Here is a 17958-nt window from a genome sequence, read left to right as displayed (position 1 = left end):
TATGTATACTAGCTGTCCCGGTAAACGTTGTTTTGCCATATAAAGTAAACCTAGTTAAAAAAAAATGTTAAGGGTGGACAACCCTAAACACTTAGGGGTATGAAAAATAGATGTTAGCCGATTCTCAGACCTACTGAATATGCATGCAAAATTTGAATTGAATATAAGATTTATATACTATTTATTTAAACTTACATACATACATAAAATCACGCCTCTTTCCCGCAGTAGTAGGCAGAGACTACATATTTCCACTTGCCACGATCTCTGCATACTTCCTTCGCTTTATCCACATTCATAACTCTCTTCATGCAAGCTCGAGGTTTCGGGTACTCTTAACCTGACCTTTTACCAGGACGTCCTTAATTTGATCAAGATACGTTCGTCTAGGTCTTCCTACTCCGACCTTTCCACACACTCCTTGTATATGACATGACGTTTTTTTTTTAACTACGTTTCCCTTTTCAGCTACAAAATGACAGACAGATGTACACCTCTACTCCGAACTCAACATCTAGTGGACACTTACTCGGCGAGAAACGATTGTTGGTCAAAGTCGTTAGCGCTAAAGATTTAGGAGGTGAGTTGTGTGTTTGTTTTTTTATATAAAACTAGCGAACCCGCCCCGGGTTCGCACGGTTGCAAAATTATAAATGTTATCCTACTACTATTATAAAGGCGAAAGTTTGTATGGATGTATGGATGTTTGTTACTCTTTCACGCAAAAACTACTGAACCGATTACCATGAAATTTGGTATGTACGTAGCTGAAGACCCAGAATAACACATAGGCTACTTTTTATCCCAGAGTTCCCGCGGGATTGATAGGGTTTCCATGCGGACGAAGTCGCGGGCGGCCTCTAGTCATACATAAAAACCTTCCTCTTGAATCACTCTACCTGTTACAAAAAACCGCATCAAAATCCGTTGCGTAATTTTAAAGATTTAAGCATACAGACAAACAGACTAAAATAGCGACTTTGTTTTATACTATGTAGTGAGGCTCTCAAGGGAATCATAATTTCCAATTTTCTTGTCATTGGTATATTTTATTTAATTATTTATGGATATATGTAGATGTAAATTAATACATACATACATATAGTCACGTCTATATCCCTAACGGAGTATACAGAGCCAATAGTCACGAAAAGACTGAATGGCCACGTTCAGCTGCTCGGATTAATGATGGAATTGAGATCCAAATAGTGACAGGTTGCCTTAAAAAAAAAGGATCGCAATTTTATAAGCCTATCCCTTAGTCGCCTTTTACGACATCCATGGGAAAGAGATGGAGTGGTCCTATTCTTTTTTGTATTGGTGCCGGGAACCACACGGCACAATGTAAATTAATGAATATAATAAATATTACTAATTAAAGAACAAAAATACATGGTGACACGTTGGGCGCCAGCGCGTATTCGCCAAGTTCATCCCAAATCATTGTTTTTTTTTTTCAGGGAAAACCCAGAAAAAATTAACTACTTTTAATTATAATGGTCTATTACTAGACCCGTGTATTTGACTTATTAAAATATTTTCTCTTTTTCATCTTAATCATGAGCCCCACGTTGGGCGCCAATTTTTACTTATTACATCATCCTCAATAATATTCCTCTATATATCCTTAATAAATATTTGCTATTTCACAGTCCACATTCCCAGTCTTTCAATCTCACTTTAGGAAACTTATCTCATCTATACCAATATAATAAAGCTGAATACTAATACTAATATTATAAAGCTGAAGGGTTTGTTTGTTTGTTTGAACGCGCTAATCTCAGGAACTACGGGTTAGAATTGAAAAATTTTTTTTGCGTTTAATAGACCATTTATCGAGGAAGGCTTTAGGCTATATAACATCACGCTGCAACTATAAGGAACAAAGAAATAATGGAATATGTGAAAAAAACGGGGAAAATTATTCTAAATTCATCCTTGAGGGCTTCAATGATGCTCAAAAGAACTACCTATTCCACACGGACGAAGTCGCGGGCACAGCTAGTAATTTATAATTAATAAATAAATTAAGTATATCTACACCAAAATTTTGTAAATTACTTAACTTTTCGAAAACTACACTGTTTATTTGCGTCAATATTTTTACAAATTATTTATAAATTAGTTTTAGACTCATTATAAGTGAATTATTGTATTCTTTATGAGTCAATAAAGCGAATTAAACCTATTTTTTTTCTGATTTCAGGCAAATCCGGCTGCATAGCGCCATATTGCGTGGTCGAAATGGACGAGCCTCCTCAGAAGAATCAGACGGCCTTCAAAAAGGACACGACCAGTCCACAATGGGAGGAGCACTTTTTATTGTGAGCCATCTTACTTTTCAATTGACATACTTTAGGTACATACATACATACATATGGTCACGTCTGTACCTTTCCCTAGTGGGGTAGACAGAGCCAACAGTCTTGAAAAGACTGAGAGGCCACGCTCAGCTATTTAGCTTAATGATAGAATTAAGATTCGAATAGTGACAGGTTGCTAGCCCATCGCCTAAAAAGAATCCCAAGTTTGTGAGCCAATCCCTCAGTCGCCTATTACGTCATCATGGGAAAGAAATGGAGTGGTCCTATTCTTGTTTGTATTGCTGCCGGGAACTATAATACGTATAATTACGTTCATATCCCTTGCAAAGACAGAGGAGTCAATATAATAATCACGAGATCATTTGCTTCTGTCTGTCAGAGAGATAAATCACGTCTATATCCCTTGCGGGGTAGACTAATTCAATAGTCTCGAAAAGATTGATAGCCCTCGTTCGAGTGTTTGGCGTAATTATAGAATCAACATTTAAAAAGTGACAGGTTGCTAGCCTATCGCCTAGAAGAAGAATCCCAAGTTAGTAAGCCTATTTCTTAATCGCCTTTTACGACATCCATTGAAACGAGATGAAGTGGTCCTTTTCGTTTTTTTTTTGATGCCAGGCACCATTTTTTTCTGGTAACATCTGGTATTTTTTTTTGTTTTTGTATTTAGCATCGCAGATGATTATGAAAAGGGAATCATATTGAAGAATACATATTATGACGGCCTCTGTGGCACAGCGGTAGTACGCTTGTCTGTGACGCCGGAGGTCCCGGGTTCGAATCCCGGCCAGGGCATGATGAGAAAAAAACTATTTCTGATTGGCCTGGCTCTTGGATGTTTATCTATATAAGTATATTATTATAAAATATAGTATCGTTGAGTTAGTATCTCGTAACACAAGTGTCGAACTTACTTCGAGGCTTACTCGATCTGTGTAATATGTCCCGTATATATATATATATATATTTATTTATTTATAGATAATCTGTCTGTCTGTTCCAGCGATCTGTCTCCACAAACAGCCGAGCTTCTTTTCGAAGTGTACGACAGGACAGGACCACCTTCTCCTGGCGGAGGATCAGCTCAGCACCGGTTAGTTATTCCTCCATAGGGTATATGCATTAGAAATTATTATTAAGAGAGGGAAAATATCGTGAGGAAACCTGCACATTCAGGCAACCGGATGTGATTTGATTCTTTTATAACTATGCACTATGTTATTGTTACTGTGTAAATTTTTATGCAATAAAGATATAACAAACAAACAAACAAATGAAATTTGGTATGTTAGGTAGCTGAAGACCCAGAATAACATATAGACTACTTTTTATCCCGGAGTTCCCGCGGGATTGATTGTTATGTTATGACAAGTGTTCTACACGGACGAAGTCGCGGGCGGCCTCTAGTAGTTCATACATACATACAACTTACTTGCGGGGTAGACAGAGCCAATAGTCTTGAAAATACTAAATGGACACGTTCAGCTATTTGGCTTAACGATAGAATTGAGATTCAAATAGTGACAGGTTGCTAGCCCATCGCCTAAAAGAAGATACCCAAGTTTGTAAGCCTATCCTTTAGTCGCCCTTTACGACATCCATGGTAAAGAGATGGAGTGGTCCTAATCTTTTTTTGCATCGGTGCCGGGAACCACACGGCACTATTATTTCTATTAACGTTTTTAAATATCCTTTAGATGAGTACACTTAACAGTTAAATGTATGCAGTTGAATTAAAAGTCACCCTGTATACTATAATAAAATAAATTGATTGATTGATTCCAGATTCCTAGGTCTAGGTCTGGTGGGAATAGACGAGCTGCTGGCGGCTCCCTCCCAGCGCCAGCAGATCGCGCTGCAGACGCGGCCCATGGAGAAGCACGACGTCTCCGGGACCCTCACCGTGGAGGTAGACCTACACGTTATAGAGTTTATTCGTAACAAACATACAAATCTGAATCAAAATGAGTGTGTATAAAGTCTCTTCTTTGTCCAAATTAACACCCACTTTTTTGTACTAAGTCTAATACAAATTGCATAACGTTTCTGTTATTCAGGGCAACTTTTTATGGTCAGGGCATGTTGAGAAACGAGCTTTCTCTGATTGGCCTGGATCTTAGATGTTTACCAATCTTCATTCATATGATCACGTCTATATCCCTGCGGGGTAGACAGAGCCGACAATCATCAAAAGACAGAAACTAACTAACAAGAACAAAAACCTTCAGCTGTTTGGCTGAACGATAAATAGATGATTATCTTTTATATAAAATTCTCGTGTCACAACGTTCGTTCCCATACTCCACCGAAACGGCTTGACCGATTCTCATGACATTTTGTGAGCATATCGAGTAGGTCTGAGAATCGGCCTACATAAATTTTTCATACCCCTCAGTGATAAGTTTTGTCCACACTTAACATTTTTTAAATTTTTCATTCATTCATATAGTCACGTCTATATCCCTTGCTGGTAGACAGAACCGAAAGTCTTAAAGAGACTGGTAGGCCACGTTCTGCTGTTCGGCTTAATGATAGAATTGAGATTCAAATAGTGACAGGTTGCTAGCCCATCGCCTAAAACGAGAATCCCAAGTTTATAAGCCCATCCGTTAGTCGCCTCGTATGACATCCATGGGAAATGAGATGGAGTGGTGCTATTCTTTTTTATGTTGGTGCCGGGAACCACACGGCACCTTTTAAATTATTTACATATCATAGATCGGAGTAGGTAGATTGATTTTATGTACTTGCATCATGAATTACCATATAAAGCATAACATGGATAAGCCTCTTTTCTGGGATTCAATTTCAGTACTTACACTTACAGTAAACTACATTGTCCGCGGGTAACATAGGACTACAATTTACGTGAACGAAGTTGGGGGAAAACAGCTACCACTAATATATTCTTCATCCCACTTGTAAAAATTCCGGAAAAAATCTTAATAATTTACAAATCCCGCAATCCCGGACGGAGGCATGGCCATATTAATATATACGTTTCAGTTCATTGACCCCAATTCAATCTACCTATTCCGATCTCTGCTTATATGGTAAAACAACGTTTGCCTGGACAGCTAGTGTATGTATGTCTGTCTGACAACCCCCCCAGTTCCTGTTCATCGAGGGGGCTGATATCCCGCAGCTGGGCTCCCGCCCCGTGAAGATCAAGGAGAGTCTCCGCACGGTGTCGCCCCAGGGACTCCTCACCACCACCACCAAGACCACGTTCAAGCAAAACGGTGAGACGTACATACATACATGTGGTCACGTCTATATCCCTTGCGGGGTGGACAGAGCCAACAGTCTTGAAAACACTGAATGGAGGAAGAAGATATCCACGGGCTCTAGAAACTTCTCCATACGAAGAGCTAGTGAAGAATCTTCCAGGACGAGAAAGAAAGAAAAATCGTTTAGAACAGGCCACGTTCAGCTATTTGACTTAATGATAGAATTGAGATTCAAATAGTGACAGGTTGCTAGCCCGTCGCCTAAAAGTAGAATCCCAAGTTTATAAGCCTATCCCTTAGTCGCCTTTTACGACATCCATGGGAAAGAGATGAAGTGGTCCTATTCGTTTTATATTGGTGCCCGGAATCAAACGGCACTAAAAAATTAACTATTTAAAAATTATTGATTTGAAACATGATTCGCTAAGTCCACTATTTTTAATTTGAAACAAAAAAATTGATGATTCGCTAAGTCCACTATTTTTAATTTGAAACAAAAAAATTGATGATTCGCTAAGTCCACTATTTTTAATTTGAAACAAAAAAATTGATGATTCGCTAAGTCCACTATTTTTAATTTGAAACAAAAAAATTGATGATTCGCTAAGTCCACTATTTTTAATTTGAAACAAAAAAAATTGATGATTCGCTAAGTCCACTATTTTTAATTTGAAACAAAAAAAATTGATGATTCCCTAAGTCCACTATTTTCTTGTGACCAGGTCACGACAACAGCCAACTAACGGAGTCGGCGTTGAGAGAGTTAGAACTGAGTCCGGCTAGTGCCGCTAACAAGTCAACATTGATCATACATTCTGTACAAAGGGTAAGTTTATATTTAGTAAAAAAATTTAATACAAGCAGAATGCAATGTACCTACCAAAATTTTATGAACTTAAGCATTACATAATGTTGTATAATATGTCGCGTAGGTATAATGTTAGTTGTTACTTATTTATACTAACACTAGCCGTGCCCGCGACTCCGTCCGCGTGGAATAGTTATTTTGGGTATCATTGGAGCCCTCAAGGGTGAATAATTTTCCCCGATTTTTTTTTCACATTCTACATTATTTCTTCGCTTCGTATAGTTGCAGCGTGATGTTATATAGCCTAAAGCCTTCCTCGATAAATGGTCTATTCAATACAAAAAGAAATTTTCAAATAGAACCAGTAGTTCCTGAGATTAGCGCGTTCAAACAAACAAACTAAAGCATAGCTAATATTATAAAGCTGAAGAGTTTGTTTGTTAGCTATGCTAATATTATAAAGCTGAAGAGTTTGTTTGTTTGTATCTATAATACATACATATAATCACGTCTATATCCCTTTTGGGGTAGACAGAGTCAATATTATTGAGAGACTGATAGTCCACGTTCAGCTGTTTGGCTTAATTAAAGAATTGAGATTGATATAGTGACAGGTTGCTAGCCCGTCGCCTAAAAGAAAAATCGCGAGTTTATAAGCCAATTCTTTTGTCGCCTTTTACGACATCCCTGTTAATGATACGGAGTGGTCCTATTCTTTTTTTTTATTGGTACCAGGAACCACACGGCACTTACTTATTTATCACTTCGTATTATAAGGTCTCTCTATTATCCCTGTATGTATGTATGTTTAAGTGTTATCTCGGAAAGTTGTGGACGGATTTGTCCACGTTTGAAATGTTGAAAAGAGGTCTTTTATATAAGGAAGGTTTATATTTATATATTACCTGTCGCTAGTGTAATTGTAAACATATAACGAGCGAGTGCAATTATGTTTCTTCATAAAAAAAACAATTGACTTATATATCTCGTAATTTTTTTTTTTATACAGCCTGTGTTTTTCTGGTTTTTTAGCTATTATTAGCTACAATTGAAATAAAATTCATAAAATTTTGGTAGATTTGAACATCTTTTCATTTGTTTTTTTTTTATTATTTTGCTTGTGACCTATTTCGAAATTCAAATTACATATTAGCTTCCGATTAAAGCATCTTGAAATCTTGCATTACTTTAGATTTTAAACTAGTTTTTTTTTTTTTAAAAGTGTGTGTAATTTTTCACTAACAAGATTTTTCGTTTTTTTTTTTTATTCCATTGACTGCGTTTGCTGTGACGTTTTAAAATCAAATATAGGAGCCCAAAAAATCTATCAAGGTGAGTTTTGATTCAAAAAGCTTCTAAATATTGGTAAACTTACTTTAATAAAAAAATAATATCTTCTATATCATATAATATGGCCTGTATTTATACTTTACTTTAAAAAAAAAATTATAAACATTTTATATTTTGACAAAATGTCATATACTTACATAGTCATTGTAAATACAATACGTACCCATACGATGCATTTCTTAAAAATAGATGCATGTTTTTGTTCATTTTGTATTTTTTTTTCTTTTTCATTTGGGAAAATACAGTGGTTTCTATTATTATAAATACCTACTATCAAATTTCGAATTAATTAAAAAATAAAGAAATATATTTTTAAACATGTTTTTATTTACGGCCAAACGAGTCACAGATGTCTAAGACCAATTAAAAAAAAAAACATAAAAAATGTTAAAACGTTGCAATAACAAAAAATGACTGTATGTGACATAGACAAACCACATGTTTTTTCCCAAAATTAGCATTAGAACGTTTGCCGTGTCTAACTAACGCTACCCCTAGGTCGAACTAACCGATTCCGGCAAATTTATCGAAGTGGAACGCGAGGAGACACAGAAAACTGAGCATATAGCGACCACAGATAATGTAGAAATCACCAAAGACAAACCAAAAACATCGACGCCCAACGCGTCGCCGGCAAAAAGTGTGAGAATAAAAGAAAATGGCGCCAAAATGAACGGTGACAAGGACGCGGTAAGTTTTTGAACTAACGTGAATGGTTTTTTTTTTTTATTATAGTTATGTTTGGTGTATTGTGCATTATTCGTATTATTGTGTTTATTTTTTATTTTCTAGACATTTTATAAATTAATTTTCCTTTTTTTCCATATTCGAATCGTTGAGTCTTTTTTGTACACATAATAATAAGAATAGCCTTTATTCGAACTTTAGTTCTTTTTTTCTTTACAATAGATTTACAAAAAAAAATTGTGCACATAGGTATAATTGAATACATACTATAAAAACCATCTTGAAAAAGTATAAAAGAAAAGAAACTGGAAATAAATGATTTAAAATAATAATTTTCACATATAGTTATTTTGCTTTTATTCTAACTAATTTAAAACTCTTTATTTCATATAATAAAAACAATTTTCAAAAAGCAAAAAACTATAAATTAGATTATTTTTAAATTTCATTTTGTGTGGTTCCCGGCGCCAATAGAAAAAAGAATAGAACCGCTCCATCTCTCTCCCATGGTTGTCGTAAAAGGCGACTAAGGGAATGTATGTTTGTATGTATGTTTATTTATAAAAGAAATAACAATTATATTTTCAGCAAGGCGACTACGTACAGAAATCCGAAAACGCTCCCCCCGAGCCCGCGCCGCGGCAAAAGCGGAGAAGAGACTTCTTTGGCACCATTAAAAGAAGGTAATTTATTTCGAATCTATAATTCAAATAAAAGAGCTTTGTTATTATTTTTTTTTATTCATTTATTAATTAATTTTTTAATTCATTTATTAATTATTTTTTTTAATTCATTTATTAATTAATTTTTTAATTCATTTTATACTAATCAAAGTTTAGTAAGGTCCGAAATATTTCTGTAAATATATTAAATGCCTTTGACCATGGATCCTGGATCCTATTTCAGTCTGTTCCAAACCACCAAATTCTATATAAATGATAATATTCTTAATTCAATAAATCATTTGAAAAGACTGAATTGCCACGTTCAGCTATTTGGCTTAATGATAGAATTGAGATTTAAAATAGTGATAGGTTGATATTATATAATATACATACATACATACATATGTTCACGTTTATATCCCTAGCGGGGTAGACAGAGCCACCAGTCTTGAAAAGACTGATAGGCCACGCTCAGCTGTTTGGTTTAGTGATAGAATTGAGATTCAAATAGTGACAGGTTGCTAGCCCATCGCCTATAAGAGAAATCCCAAGTTTATAAGCCTATCCCTCAGTGGCCTTTTACGACATCCATGGGAAAGAGATAGAGTGGTTTCTTTTTAGTATTGGTGCCGGGAACCACACGGCATATAATATTATTATAATATATAATATTTATTTATTTTATAATTTATTAATTTTAGGCTAGGTCGCTCCCGCACCCGCGGCCAATCCCTTGATCTGCCTGACTCCGACGTTGACAACCAGAGTCATATCAGAAGCGTCAGTGCCGAGAGAAATAGTCATGGTGAGTAGGGTAATTATGTAATCTCACTAACTGTGCCCGCGACTCCGTCCGAGTGGAATAGTTATTTTGGGCATCATTGAAGTCCTCATGGGTGAATGATTTTCCCCGTTTGTAAGTTTGGATAGTTGTAAAGTTGACGTTGTTGAAGAAAATGCTGCAGTGCAGTTTGTTACCGCTTCTACTGCACTGACGCTTTGGAAGCGGCAGTGAACTTAGTTTTAAGTAATTTATTTGACGTCAACCAATGTTGTGATACCAATAGATATGAAGTATCCTATAATAATTAATAAAAACTTTGAATTTTGATACTTTATAGCTCTTTATCGAATCCACGGCAATGCAGAATTTTTATTTTTTTTTATTAAATTTTTTGATAGTTTAGTTATTATGATTGAGCCACTGTTAATTTAGAGTTACATATTTGTTTAGTCAGTGAACACGTGATCTTTATGTTCTTATTGTGTTAAAATAAAATGATAATGATCTAAATATATTTCAAAGATCAGCTCAAACCATTTAATTTTTCGCAGTTTTCGAAAACCTTGTGTTGAGTAAATAAAATATAAAAAAAAGTAATAATTCAATGTCTTTGCATTATTTTCATTAAAAAATTATTAAAAATTAATGTAATAATGACCTCCAGCATCATGCTGGAGGTCCAATGTACATTAATTTTTAAAATTATTTTGGTCCTTTTAAATTTTTCTTTCTATTTTTATTCTTTTTTTTTGGACCGTTTAAATATTTTTTTCCAATTTTCTTCTTTTTTTTCTAATTTATTTTTTTATTACTTTTATATTTCCAGATAAAGCGTTGTCCGTCCCCAACAGAAACGTGTACTCTGCCGGCGCGTCGCCCGCGCAGTCCGGCGACGAGTCTAGGACGTCTAGAAGGCACGTACTTACTCAATTTGCTCACTAAGATTGTTGGATTTTTATGTATGTATGTATGTATATCCCTTGCAGGGTAGACTGAACCCTGCAAGGGATATACATACATACATACATAAAATCACGCCTCTTACCCGGAGGGGTAGGCAGAGACTACCTCTTTCCACTTGCCACGATCTCTGCACACTTCCTTCGCTTCATCCACATTCATAACTCTCTTCATGCGAGCTCGGCGGTTTCGGGTACTCTTGACCTGACCCTTTGCCAGGACGTCCTTAATTTTAACAAGATACGTTCGTCTAGGTCTATATATGGGACGTGACTTTATGTATTTGAATCGCTTCAGCAAAGAGGACAAATATATAAGAATGCTATTTACAAATTCAACTAATGAGAATTGATTTAATCTTGTCAGATAGTCTTTAAAAGACTGATAGGTCACGTTCAGCTTTTTGGCTTGGTGATAGAATTGAGATTCAAATAATGACAGGTTGCTAGCCCATCGCCTGAAAGAAGAGTTCAAATAAATTGTGTTAAATGCATTGGGGCCTGTGATTGGGACATTCTGGTATTAGGTTTTCTAATCTAATGACATTGATTTAGGACCGATTTTTTATAATTTTTTACAAAAAAAGTTGATTTGGCAAGGCTCCATTATGAATATTTAAAAAACATTATAACTATTCCCTTATTATTTAAGTTAAAAATATATGAGGAAGCATTCAACTAATTATTCATAAATAATATGCTCCCATGAATTATTTTCATATAAATATTGAAAATAATATCTAATTCACAAATTTACTAACCGCTTTTTTTAACAGCGAATAATGATGTCTTGCCATATGTTAATTGTTTATGTTTATAAAAGTTTAGATTAACAATTAATTTCGCATTTTCTCTTTTTCCATTCGGATTCACACATCTGCTGGGGGTAACGCACCGCAATCTGGTAACACTGGTATAAATCACACTAAATTCTTTTCACACTAAAATAACTGAAAAAAAAACAAAAAATAAAAATTATAAATTAAAAATGCATGGTGTTTTTTTTCTTCTTGCGCTTTTAAATTAAATACAATCGTGTGATTATAAAATTTTAATGCAATATATATTTTATATTTAATTTTTTTTGCATGTTTCTATTTTTGTACATTCAAATTATATAATGTATATTTACATTAACTATACATTTATTCATGAATCCAAAATCAAATTCGATCTCTTAATATACTTTATAATTTAATTAAATAAATGCATTTATTCATTTCATAATATTTCCGAATTGTTAAAAAAAATTATTGTGCATGCATTTCGTTTTTATTATTATAAATCCAACAAATTGCTTTAACACGCCCAATTTCTACAATTTTGCACACTTTACTAATAATATTTTATTATAATTATTTTACAATATTTATTATATATCCAATATATTTATATTATATTTATATCATTAAATTAAAAACAAAACTCGCCTAACACAATTAATTCACGCTATCAACACGCCCATTTTACCACTAATATAACTAACGCCACTAACGCACATCTACGCTCAACTAACGCATATTTGCACTCAATAAAAAAAAAAAAAAACGAATCTAAAAATTGAACCATAAAGGTCCTCCCTCAGTGAAGTATCCGGATTCAGTACAGCATCAGCTCGGACCTTCATTCACGAAGCGTCCACGCTGGTGCTGGAGACGATAGAGGCGGGCATCAAGAAGCATTACCTGGTGCCGCTGACAGTGGCTCAGAGGTCAAAATGGCGGCGGAAGGGCGTCAAACTGCACATTTACAATGAGCACACGTTCATTGCTAAACATCTGAGCGGGTGAGTCAATATTTATGTAGGTGTATATTTTTTGTTTGTTTGTAAACACATTATTGCATATGAAAATAAATGTAACAAAAATAGAACAGTCATTGGATATAGAATATGGACTTATCCCAATCGGGATTTCTTCCATACAACCAAAATAAAAAGGAAAATTTTTATTATAAATAACTTTTTATTATATATTAGTTATATTGTGACGTGTGGATCCCGGCACCAAAATAAAAAAAATAATGGGGGCACTCCATCTCTTTCCAGTAGATGTAGTAAAAGGCGACTAAGGGATAGGCTTATAAACTTGGGATTCGTCTTTTAGGCGATGGGCTAGAAACCTGTCACTATTTGGATCTCAATTCTATCATATAGTCATACAGCTGAAAGTATACTATCAGTTTTTCGCTTGTCTGTTATACCGGAGGTCCCGGGTTCGAATCCCGGTCAGGGCATTATGTGAAAAGAACTTTTTCTGATTGGCCTGACTCTTGGATGTTTATCTATATAAGTATTTATTATAAAATATAGCAACATTGAGTTAGTATCTCGTAACACAAGTGTCGGCTTACTTCGAGGCTAACTCAATTTATGTAATTTGTCCCGTATATACAGGTGACTTTTAATTCAACTGCATAAATTTAACTGTTAAGTGTACTCATCTAAAGGATATTTAAAAACGTTAAAAGAAAAATATCGGTTCATATTTAACAAAGTACGAAAAAAATAAAAGTATCAAAATCCACGATCCTAAATCTATAATCTAAACCCCGGCCGGCGGCGGAAAAGCGACGGGTAAGATTCAGAGGTCAACGACACAACTCATTCAGCTGAGCGATCTCGACAACTCTGTATTTTACTTGATCTTGATACTAGAAAAATAATTTATTTTTCAGACATTTATGTTTAGTTTAGTATTTATGTTTAGTTTTAATTTCTTATTGTAGTATTGGTCTTTAATAAAGCGTGTGACGTAGTTTTTGAGGGTTTTTTAAATGTGAAAATGATGACGTTTAATTAAATTAAAAATAGGCTCAAACAGCTCAGAAGCATGGGTATAGTCTATGTTTAAAAGGATGCAGTTGTTTTAAATGTCACCCTGTATAAGTATTTATTATAAAATATAGCAACATTGAGTTAGTATCTCGTAATACAAGTCTCGAACTTACATCGAGGCTAACTCAATCTGTGTAATTTGTCCCGTTTATATACGTACGTATGTAAAATCTCGTATAAATTTTATTTTATATTATTTATATGGGATATATTATGTATATATATAAATGGGAGAAATTACATATATATAAATTTATATATATTTATATATCAATGAGCAGCGGCACCGTGTGCTCCGTGTGCAACAAGACGATCGCGCGACGACTCGGCAAGCAGGGCTACGAGTGCCGCGACTGCGCGCTGCGCTGCCACAAGCACTGCCACGTGGCCGTCGCCGGCGCCTGCGCACGCTCCAGCGTGCACAGCATGGAGCTGTGAGTGTACACTTACATATGGTCACGTCCATATCCCACGCGGGGTAGACAGAGACACATATTTTAACTGATATTTAATTTTGAGCATTAGTTAATTCTAGTTTTAACAAAGGCATTTAGTAAAAACTAGTTCTAATTAGGGAAAACGCGTTCTATCTAAAAACTAGTTTTAACTGCAACACATACATACATATGGTCACGTCTATATCCCTTGCGGGGTAGACAGAGCCAACAGTCTTGAAGACTGAATGGCCACGTTCAGCTATTTGGCTTAATGATAGAATTGAGATTCAAATAGTGACAGGTCGCTAGCCCATCGCCTAAAAGAAGAATCCCAAGTTTATGAGCCTATCCCTTAGTCGCCTTTTACGACATCCATGAGAAAGAGATGGAGTGGTCCTATTCTTTTTTTGTATTGGTGCCGGGAACCACACGGCACTGTGAGTATATACTTACATAATAAATAAATATGTAGGTATAAATAACTTTTATAACTATACTTCCTTTTCTAAGTGTTGTTATTAAAGTTATTTATTCCTACAAATATAATAATAATAAATATATACGGGACAAATTACACAGATTGAGTTAGCCTCGAAGTAAGATTTGTGTTACGAGATACTAACTCAACGATACTATATTTTATAATAAATACGTATATAGATAAACATCCAAGACCCAGGCTTACCAGAAAAAGTTCTTTTCTCGTCACGGCCTGGCCGGGATTCGAACCCGGGACGTCCGGTGTCACAGCAAGCGTAATACTACCGCTGCGCCAAAGAGGCCGTCAAAATACACGCCGTACATAAATCAATTCTACGTCCTAGTTTCACTTGAAACTAAGTTTGCTGCCACTTCCAAAGCGTGAGTGCAGAATGAGCGGTAACAAGCTGCGCTGCAACGTTTTCTCTTCAATGACGTCAACTTCGCAATCATGGAAACTTAGATGTGAAAAAGTAAATGAGCATTTGCAAAGCAAAAGTACTTCTAACTTCTTCCTCCTGGCTTTAGTCCCGGTTGCATCCTCACCACTCTGGAGAGGAGCCCGGGGTGTGCCTTTGACCATGGATCCTGGATTGGGTGAGTCAGGTGTTCACACAAAGCGACTCCCGTCTGAACTTTGCAGGGGATAGGTTATGGTTACACATCCAGTTGCCTGAATGTGCAGCTATCCTCACCGTAAGAGCATCAAAGCCACTTCAATATATAAATAATAATAAAATATAATCACTACATAGTATAAAACTAAGTCGCTATTTTAGTCTGTTTGTCTGTATGCTTAAATCTTTAAAATTACGCAACGGATTTTGATGCGGTTTTTTGTAACAGCTAGAGTGATTCAAGAGGAAGGTTTTTATGTATAATAACATTTATAATTTTGCACCCGTGCGAAGCCGGGGCGGGTCGCTAGTTGTGTATAAGAAATAGAGCCACTCCATATAATTTCCATGGATGTGTTATTTGTAAAAATAATAAAACAAAATATGTAAATATAGTAGCTTGTCTACAATATTATTACCGGTACGATATAATCTGTCGAAAATTTAACATTTGTACTAAACCGATTTTAATCACATTTCTCATCTAACTTTTATTTGGTCTGACTTAATTTTATCACTATTATTATTTTATCTTATAAAATTATAATTCTATCTAAATATTAGTGAGCTACAAGCAAAGCGGAGGATCGACTAGTGAAATTAATATAATAATTATATATCTAATAATTTATATATTATATACATTGAATGATTTATGAAAGAATGAATTAAAAATAATCTGTTTAGTATAAAAAAAATATTAGTAAAATAATAATTTGCAATAAAAACTCACGTAGTTAACCTTAAATCATTATAACTAACACTAATGTTATTTATAACCTTTAAAATATACTTAATAATATCTAATATTTTTTTCTTCAACACTGTAAATCAATATTTCAATAAATAATATTTGCAAAAATCTATCTACATATTATTCTTAACTTACTTAAACACTGTTAAATATAGGTAGACATTTATATGGTGCTTATTTAAAATATATGTTTATAATTCCGACGCCCTAAGAGGTAGAATATGTGTTCACAGAAACTGTGCCCAAATACTTAAGATCTACATTGTTACCATATTCAAGGAATAAATGATTATGATTTAAGCTTATACCAAATATTATTATATATAAAGTAATTATAATTATTTGATCATTCAATTAAATCTACAATTTCATTATCCTTTTTAATAGTAACGCTTGCATCCTCATTTTTATATATCTACATATTCATTGGATCTTTACACGGTACAAGTAGTTATTTTTACATTTTGTAATACTCTTTTTACTAACACATTCATTTATTACAGCTGTTTTGTATTAAAACTATTTTCATTTCGCCTTTTTCCTGTGACAAGCGGTTTTGAAATGTATACATATATTTAGTCTATATTAACTTTTCATAGGGATTAAAAATATCATTAAATCAAAAAATTGGTATAAAAAAGTGTAAATGAATTAAACACTGTAAAAAATTCATAAAGATTTATTTGATAAATGTCAAAAAATTATTTGCAAAACTGTATTTAAATAGGAAAAGGGTGAAACAATTTGCATAATGTAGGGCTTTAAAAATGTTTTAAATAATTTCTCCTGGAATTTTATCATATTATGCTATATTGCTTATTATGTATCTTTATTTTCAATGCTGCCAAGGTCCCATTCCCATAGCTTTGGAAATGGAAGGTACTTAGTATTATTTTTTATTCATGCTTTTTAGGTGATATTTTCTTCATTATTAATAACATAGCAAGTAAAGATGTTTAACAAGATATATTTTATAAATATATTTAATACGTAATATTAATTAACATTATTGAAAATGTTATTCATTATAATTTTAACATATTCAATAATATATAATAGTTTTATTTTAATGAATTTTCCATAGAATGCTTAAGTAGTTCTTTTTATAACACTTATTGCTTATTAAATATTCACTATCATGGCATTTAAATTAATCATTACAGAAAACGTTACAGTGTTATATTTATTTATATTATACGTTTCATATAACTCACATGATCATGCATTCATCTGTTATTGAAATTAAAAATTATTTATTTTATAATATACACTTAGTGTTCCAACTAAATGGTATTTATTATGTGTTATTCTAGATCCATGCTCCCTGTGCTAAACGAATAGTCAAGATAAGCGAGAAGACTGCAAGAAAAATATATAAAAAATAAAAATAAACAATTTCCAGGTTCATTCATTGAAATATTAAAGTTGTTTTCGCTTTAAGTGTGAAGCATGACCATATTTTTCTTCTTGTTTTTTTTTGATCACTTGTAAAGCAGACTTAAACTGTTTAGTGATTATTTTTATTCTTCTTTCCTTATGTCATCTAGCTGTTTCTTTTTTTTCTTACTTATGTTGTGCCGTCTTACTTGTATCTGCATGTTCCTTCGTTCCAGGTAACCTTATGATGTGTCAAAGTTGACATAGTGTTAGAGATTTCCACTTTTATTTTTGTTTATGTCGATTTTTGGCATGGTTTTATGATTTATTGTACACCTATGTAGTTTAGTAGTTATGAATCACAAGTTTGAATTAGTAGATGCATAAACATTTTACTAATTATGAAATCTGAATGTATTAATATTTTTAATTTATTCTATATACCCCATATAAATTACTCATATTTATAGAAAGTCTGTTTTTCCTGGCTATAGTCCAGGTTGCATCCTCACCACTTTGGAGAGGAGCCCAGGGTATGCCTTGACCATGGATCCTGGATTGGGGGTCAGGTTTTTACACGAAGCGACTCCCATCTGACCTCCGTAACCTTTGCAGGGGAACCTAACCCGTATTAAAGTAAGGGTTCTTTT

At 34.0% G+C, this 17958-nt stretch overlaps 1 protein-coding gene across 1 annotated transcript in view; it reads left to right on the top strand.

Annotated features, from left to right (window-relative positions):
• The window catches only part of LOC106142156 (uncharacterized), a 50894-nt gene that overhangs the window by 31024 nt on the left and 1912 nt on the right, over positions 1–17958 (top strand). Inside the window, exons 7-19 of the mRNA XM_060952027.1 lie at positions 469–580; positions 2207–2324; positions 3328–3417; positions 4110–4233; positions 5437–5566; positions 6277–6380; positions 7674–7694; positions 8211–8402; positions 8988–9082; positions 9766–9869; positions 10675–10762; positions 12393–12593; positions 13925–14077. Coding sequence (XP_060808010.1) covers positions 469–580; positions 2207–2324; positions 3328–3417; positions 4110–4233; positions 5437–5566; positions 6277–6380; positions 7674–7694; positions 8211–8402; positions 8988–9082; positions 9766–9869; positions 10675–10762; positions 12393–12593; positions 13925–14077 — 1532 coding nt within the window. The remainder of the gene's footprint in view (positions 1–468; positions 581–2206; positions 2325–3327; positions 3418–4109; positions 4234–5436; positions 5567–6276; positions 6381–7673; positions 7695–8210; positions 8403–8987; positions 9083–9765; positions 9870–10674; positions 10763–12392; positions 12594–13924; positions 14078–17958) is intronic.

Source organism: Amyelois transitella, chromosome 27, assembly GCF_032362555.1.
Source record: "Amyelois transitella isolate CPQ chromosome 27, ilAmyTran1.1, whole genome shotgun sequence".
NCBI lineage: Eukaryota > Metazoa > Arthropoda > Insecta > Lepidoptera > Pyralidae > Amyelois > Amyelois transitella.
The sequence above is the reverse complement of the archived record's forward strand: the minus strand, read 5'-3'. Positions and strand labels throughout refer to the sequence as shown.